Source organism: Montipora capricornis, chromosome 6, assembly GCF_036669925.1.
Source record: "Montipora capricornis isolate CH-2021 chromosome 6, ASM3666992v2, whole genome shotgun sequence".
Classification (NCBI taxonomy): Eukaryota; Metazoa; Cnidaria; class Anthozoa; order Scleractinia; family Acroporidae; genus Montipora; species Montipora capricornis.
The window spans coordinates 60,746,859-60,754,358 of record NC_090888.1 but is presented as its reverse complement, the minus strand read 5'-3'; the positions used below and the strand labels follow the sequence as shown (position 1 = coordinate 60,754,358).

General features: G+C 40.1%; 1 protein-coding gene across 1 annotated transcript in view; it reads left to right on the top strand.

Annotated features, from left to right (window-relative positions):
• The first annotated feature begins 4,367 nt into the window (after positions 1 to 4,367).
• The window catches only part of LOC138050722 (prolactin-releasing peptide receptor-like), a 3,270-nt gene continuing 137 nt past the window's right edge, over positions 4,368 to 7,500 (top strand). The window contains exons 1-2 of the mRNA XM_068897021.1: positions 4,368 to 5,146; positions 5,905 to 7,500. The exon at positions 5,905 to 7,500 is cut by the window's right edge and continues 137 nt beyond it. Of these exons, the coding sequence (XP_068753122.1) occupies positions 4,733 to 5,146; positions 5,905 to 6,486 (996 nt within the window). The 5' untranslated portion in view covers positions 4,368 to 4,732 and the 3' untranslated portion in view covers positions 6,487 to 7,500. The remainder of the gene's footprint in view (positions 5,147 to 5,904) is intronic.

The window sequence follows — 7,500 nt, the reverse complement described above, 5'->3', positions numbered from 1 at the left end:
TCCGTCATTTTTTTCACCTGTCGACACTATGCAGAACTGAAACGCTAGCGCTGCATTTTTCAGACGTCTCTATTTTTGAAGTAATATTTCAAAAACGAGTGTGAGTGCTTCATTGGACTTGCAAACGCAAGAAAGCATTTGAAACCACGAGGCCGCAGACGGCAGACCGAGTGGTTTGAATGTTTTCGTGCGTTTGGAAATCCAATGAAGTACAACCCGTGAGTTTTTGAAATTTTCCAACAAAAGAAATTATAATTTTTAATCATTTCTTTTTAAGTCAAACATTTTTTTTACACCACGTGGTGCTCAGAAGCATGTGAGAGCTGTGAGCAAGCACTCATTGCCGTGTCGGAATGAAGTCTGCAGAGAGCAGATTTGGACTCCCAAAAAGCTGGGAGGCCAGTGCTGTTCCGAGTTCTACCATTATAAAAACAAATAGGCAGCTTGTATTTTCGAAGAATAGAATTACATAATTAAGAGCCATTTTGTACTCGTTTGAAATTAATTAATTTCATAACACGCGTGTTTGATTGTGGTGACCACATGTGTTTGAAATTCATTTGTTGAATCAACAAGTGGTGTTTACACGTGACCAGAATGGGGGCAATTGGCTTATTAACTTATGAATTCAAGAGAAGCTATGATCCTTGTAGTTATGAACGCAAGTTTTAGCAAGAGACCATTTTCGAATTCTCACGGCTGGACTGGATCTAGCATGACATGGAGGCTAATGCGGGCAAATCTTTTCAAATCCAAAATAAATTTGCCCGCATTAGTCTCCATTTCATGCTAGATCCAGTCCAACCGTTAGAATACGAAACTGGTCTATTGCGTAGAGAAGCGTGGAAATTTCAGGAAAAAAATTCAAGGACAGCAGGACAACGTTCATAACTGCGAGCATCATAGCTTCATTTGATTTCATATCCGCAGCTCAATATATGAGGCCTTCCAAGGGGGGTTCTGATGTCGCTTTGTCGGCTAATGTGGTGGGCTGTCGCCTATTTGGCTAGCCTCCCACGCAAACGTTCTTACGGGTTCGTCACGCAATCATTCCTCCCCTGCGTGACGAACCCGTAAGAACGTTTGCGTGGGAGGCTACTATTTGGCTAGAGACAATTGTCGCTGTCGCTTTTTGACCTTTTTCGCTAGAATACAAATTTTCGCTAAACGTGCTTATATTTTGCGTCCTGTAATTAATAATGTAATATCATATAAGAGGAAACGAGCCACGGAAGTTTTCTTATACGGGCATCGAAATACGTTATAATCAATTAACAATTATGCCCTCGCATTATTTAACAATTATTCCATGAGCGCGCGTTGGATATGAGATGATAGATAGTCATATCCAACAAGCGCGAGTGGAATAATTGTTTTATTAAAAACACTCCCAAAATATAGAAAACTAGACTACAATAAAAATAAAAAGGCCCAAAAAATCATGCATATGCTTGCCGTGTTTGTAGATCATGGTATAATGGCTCAGAAAATCGTGACTGACGTCTTGATTACGTGTCGACCTTTGTACCACAAAAGGTAATAAGAGACATAAGTGTTTGCAAGTGTTTGGCCGGTATCTAGAAGATCTGCTTTCGCTAGGTTTTGTTATTTAAATTATAAGAAAGAAAGAATTTTTCATAATACTGTTTTGCGGTTTAGTTTATGTCTTTTGTGTTGAATACTGTACATATGTATTACATGTACCGTCCATCGAACTGTCATTAGCGTTGAACATTTTGCTATAGCTAGTGTAGGGTTTTTCGTTTTGTTGGCTAGTTTCGCCGTTCAGAGAAAGGAATAATTTTATACGGTTAAGTTAAAAACATAAAATTGTATTGTATTTCCAGATGTTTCAACACACAAAATTATATCTATCCTTTTCAAAATCTCATCCTCGGCTTTATTCTTAAAATATTCTTAAAATTTCGCAAATTTCAGCCTTGATATTCTTATAAAATATATTCTTATCAAAAAAAAAGTGTATATCTTAATTTGCACAAGAAATATACATGTAGCAACACCAACGGAAGAGAAAATTTAGTAGCTTGCTGAGCAGGCGTTTTTTGGCAGGCGGACGCTTGTGCAAAATGGGCCGCCATTTTCAAAGCACATACTGTCCTCTTCTCACTGAGTGCAATTTTTTTGACTGGCCTCAGGTCTCTGTTAGTCTTGCTATCCAAGACGTCAGCCAATAGTTCTTTAATACCAAAACAAAAATACGCCTGCTTTGCAGGCTAAACTGAGATTTAGAGTCATGCTGGCCTGGTCGGTCATGTCGCTGTCGAAATAACACAGTGAAAAGATGTCGCTTTGTCGAAGTTAAAAATGGATTGCCGCTGTCGCAAATTGTCGCTTTTTGTCCGTCAGGTTCTGTCGGCTGTCAATGTTCTGGAACAAGATTGTCGCTACATTTTTAGCAATTTGGAGCGATGTCGCTTGTCGCCAAGAACCCTTGGAAGGCCTCATATATGAGTCATTTCATATATCATTTTATCATCGATTCATTCATCTTGGGAACATTAGAACCCACAAATGACTAGCTCCCAACGTCAGTGGCTTCATAGCTCAGTTGGTTAGAACGTCGCACCGGTATCGCGAGCTCACTGGTTCAGACCCCGTTGAAAGCCTGAATTTTTCAGGCTTCTCTAAGCAATTGCTAAATTTGCGTTCATAACTGCGATGATTAGCTTCACTTGATTTCATATCTGCAGTTCAATATATGGTTCATTTTATACTATATAAACGTATGAATTATTAATGATGTTTGAGAAGCTGTTTTCGGATTTTGTCTTCGTTTTCACAAGTTTTAAAATGAGCGAAAGGCGAAAAAGAATGAATGGTGTGTTTGGAACTCCGTCAGTGGTTATGGAGCCTTGGCAAACACTCTTTTTTTTATTACAGTAAACTCAATAAATCATGGCAAATGAGCTGCAAAAAGCTTCACTGTAACACGATTAGATTTCAATTGATGACCGTTTGACTAAGGACCTTTTGTAAACTTTTCGTTAATTTCTTTTGGTGATAACGCTTCAACCATATGACATATATGTTAAAAAATTAATCCTGACTTGCCTTCTCTCTAGAATTTATTTGACAAAACGATAAGAATCCGAAAATTTCCATACTGAATAGACTGAAGCTCCGCCCTTCAACAAGGCATACAAGCGTAGGAGAATTGAAAAAAATATACGTCATTCTTTTATCTCACGTGTATTTGCATCGAAACCCCCCCGGCTACCCAAAACAGCTCTTAATTGTATATTGTTCCTTTTTTTATATCTAGCAATGAGAACTTGCCCTAAAAAGATCTGACATTCCAAACTCAATCATGCAAAATTCAACGGTACGCGATCTACTGAGAAGAGTGCTTAATTGTTTCTGATCTGGGGGAGGACAGAACAGTACTAACTTCATTCGTTTGCAACTGATTCATCGAAGTAAATAAAGATCATTCGCAGGGTAAACTGATTTGTACGTGTTTTTTACTATGCAAAAGACAAATTTCTAAAGAAACGTAATTACATGTACACGTTTAAATTACGCCAAGTAACAAGGTAACTAATATCGATCGTTTCGCAATATGAATTCACACCTGCACACCATATTTACTCTCCTCGGAGCAGAGTGGAGACTCTTCCAATAAGTTCTCAGCTTTCTGAGTCTTTCACTATTTTGAATTTTCATGACACACCATACAAGAAAAATAGGAATAAAAAGATCGGTATTAATTTGTTTTCGTTTAAAGCAAAGTCAATAATTCTGAGGTCGTTAAGTTGATTTATGGTTCATATAATATTCCTATCCATTCCATACGGTTCAATTTTTTTTCACGGTTTACATAATAGCAAACTAAAAACATTGAATCTCAGTTTTATTGTATAACTCGGTTTCTTGCTATAGTTACGGCACACCCAGTGTTCGATGGAAAAATAATCTCTCAACTGTGTCTACACAACACATTGACCAGCTGTTTTTGAAAACATAACCATTTGTGCTGATATAATGAGTCAGAAAATCTCCTCGAGACTTAATAGCTGCCCGTGTTAAAAAAAAAGCGCTGTGCGAAAGAAAAAATCAGCACCGTGGGGAAGAAAAACAAGCATCTGGACTGCTTGATTAAGGGGTTCAAGATTTTCTTTCTGAAATTAATTCAGTTCAATGATATTGACATTACTCAAATATTTCTCAGGATGGAGATCTAACCAAGGTGATTGTCAATCAGTCGAATCTAGTAGCTAAACAAAAAAGAGGCACGATTAACATCTATATTGAAAGAAGCCCAAAGATGATGGACGAGACATGCGTCAATCACTGTTACTGCCGATGACTCAGTAACGTTGAAAACCAGCTGAACTTGTCGCTGAAAAAGAATACGCACTGATCAACTAAGTGACATTTAATATCAAAAGCGACAGGCGTGCGTGCATAATCGACTTTATGAGTCCCCGCGAAGCAGATTACAAGCAACTTTGAAAAGGAAGTGGCAGAAATCTTGAGAACAAAGTCAAAAGTCACATTTCAAGTAGTGCTGATTGCAACGGACGATCACAAGCGCAACCAATACCCCTGAGCGCAAATAATTCCTTCAAGGATGGATCACCGAGCTGAAGGAAGTGGATATCTTTTTTAAAAAGTGCAGACTAAGTGCTGATTCCTACGGACGAAAACATTTGCCTGGTTTTATAATACTTGGAAGAGAGGAATATACTTAGATTAGGAAGACAGGCGGACAATGGATTTAAAGATAAACGACACCAACAACACGAACAGCAGAAACTTCTCCCGGTTAAATTCTCAGGAAAACCCAGACCATTTGATAAGAGTAATATGGCTTTCCACAGTCCTCATTTTTGGAATTTTGGGAAATTTTCTGCTACTCGCAGTTCTTTTTAGGAGAGGTAGAATCTCTCATGTGGCCAATTTATTCAACCTTAATCTAGCCGTTGCTGATTTAATCCGGATATTTGTGTTCATACCGACTTATCTGGTTTATTCTTCATACGATGAGTGGCCACACGGGCTGGGTTTAGCCGGCTGTAGAAGCGTCTATATTGTTGTTGAGTCCACCATGACAGTTTCTATCCACACGCTTTTCTTTATGAGCATGGAGAGACACAAGGCTGTGGTTCATCCCCTAAAGAAACTGGTAAGGACTAGACCCTGTGTATATGATCTATTCTCAATGGTGGCCATCCTGTACAAATGCTTATTATTCCCTTGAGATTTAAGTTGAAAATTTCCATGCCATTTGTTGTTCTATAGGAGAACCATATTTGCATAATTTTAATTATTAGCATTTTGGCATAAATAAGCTTGTTTTATCCCTTTTATTTCCTCTCCGAGAGGCTTTGACTTTGAAGGGACGTCGGGCGTTCGACCCTCCACCTCCCGGCAGCGATGGCCAGCGTGTTGCCCTGGCTACCACTCCTTCCGCCTGCGTGCTCGCCTCTTCCCATAACTTACTTCTGCCTGGGGCGTTTGAGAGTTGGGGCTCCCAGGGATAATCAATTACAATTTGTGCAAGCCAAGCTAAACCTAACCGTAACTTTTCCGACTTAATATACTTCTAATATAGGCTTTATTGCGAAATAAAGCACTCAACACTAATTGGGGTCGGGCGGAAATCTGCGGAAATCTGCCCTCGAATAGACCAATGCATAAATGGCGACCAAAAAAATATTCCGATAGTTTTGTTTATGCGCCAATTAGACTCACTAGCCTCGTTTGCATGGACAAAATCCAAAAGAAATGTTGCTTGAGAGCGAGGCTACTGAGTGTGATTAGCACATAAACAAAAGAATACATTTCTGGCCACCATTTATGCATTAGGTCTACACTAATATCTGCTGAGAGATATACCAGTCCATTGACTGGAATTCAGTAGTTTCCATATTGTTGTTTCAGATGACTATCCGTCAAGCGACGTACTTAATAGTTCTATCGTGGTGTCTGGGAGGCCTCGCCAACAGCTTGAATACATGGTCACTTGTCACTGTTGTCCAAGAGAAAGACGGCGACCGGCAATTATGCGGTCCCCTCTTGGAGAGGTCCTTGGTATCACTTGCTCTTTCAATTGGCATTTTCGTAGCTTTTGTGTGGCTTCCGAGTACAGTATTTGCAGTTGCATACATAAAGATCATAATCAAACTCCGAAGAGATGCGATCATCAACCCTGCAGATGTTTCACAGAGCTCGCAAAAGCGTTATCGCAGGAACCTACGAGCTGCACGAATTCTTTTAATAGAGATGCTGTTTTTTTTAGCTTGTCTTTCCCCATATTTTCAGGCCAGCATCACATCGACAGCCAATGGCAACAATGTTCTTAACCCACTCGAGTGGAATGGCACGATTGTCTTATGCATGATGATATCATACTCCTTGATAAATCCATTCTGTCACATTCTCTTAAACAGTGATTTCCGGAAGGAAGTCAAGAAAATATATGACCAATGCAGGTGCTTTGTGGCTCGGGAATCAGGGCAATGAACCAGTCTAGGCATCTTCATCTACCAGGAGCAAGCCTCTAGGGCGAGAATTCGCAGAAAAATTGCTCTATTAGAGGAGATAAAAAACATAGCTAAAAATGCAAGACGATATCTTCCTAACAACTTTTCAATAAGCGGCTGTATCATCACGTGGCACCCCTAACTCCGGGTGAATCTTAGAACATTAAATTAATCAATCTAATGATCTAATTTTTAACTTCGTGAAGTGACATTGCCCGCCAGAGAGAGAGAAGTCCTGAGAAGGACTGTTGTTGGGGACAATAGGGACCTTTAGATCGGAGGACGAGTACGACTACGACTTCGAGTTTTCCGATTTGAGCACGCGCACTTTGAAAAATGTCGGCCTCCAAACCTTATGCGCATGCTCAGTACGGAAAACTCGTACTCGTAGTCGTCCTCGTCCTCCGATCTAAAGGTCCCATTTGATCGACGTTTCAACAACCTGAGCGGAAGTCATCCAGTCGGTCCCCCTGGGGTAAAAAACAATTCATAGGCACTCGATCTGTAGGATCCGGTAAACAGGGCATTGGATTTTGCATGCAGATCAAACCGGGTTCAAATATTGTGCCCTGACCACTGTGCTTCGGAGATCCCATAGGGAGGAATTTTATATACAGCCTACTGGTTGCCTTCTGCCAGGAATGGTGGAGACCACGATTTACCACGGCGACGTCCGCGAAAACGTCACCTCAAAATAATCTCAAAGTCTTTCGCGATTATTCCATCTCGTTTCGTTGCACAACGTGGGCGAAGTATGCTAAAAATAAATTGGGTTGGTATGAGCGGTCCCAGAGTAAAAATACAGAATAAGAGGCTCATATCTCTATGCTGACGTTTTCGTCAAAACTCTAAATTTGGTGATTTCATGTTGTTCTTGCAACAAGTGCAGCACAACATTTTTTCCTGTTTAAGCGAATGCTATTGTTTTGTGGCGTTGTCGTTGCCGTATCCGTCGTCATATTTGAACTCCCTAACGTTTCATTTGAATCGTTGC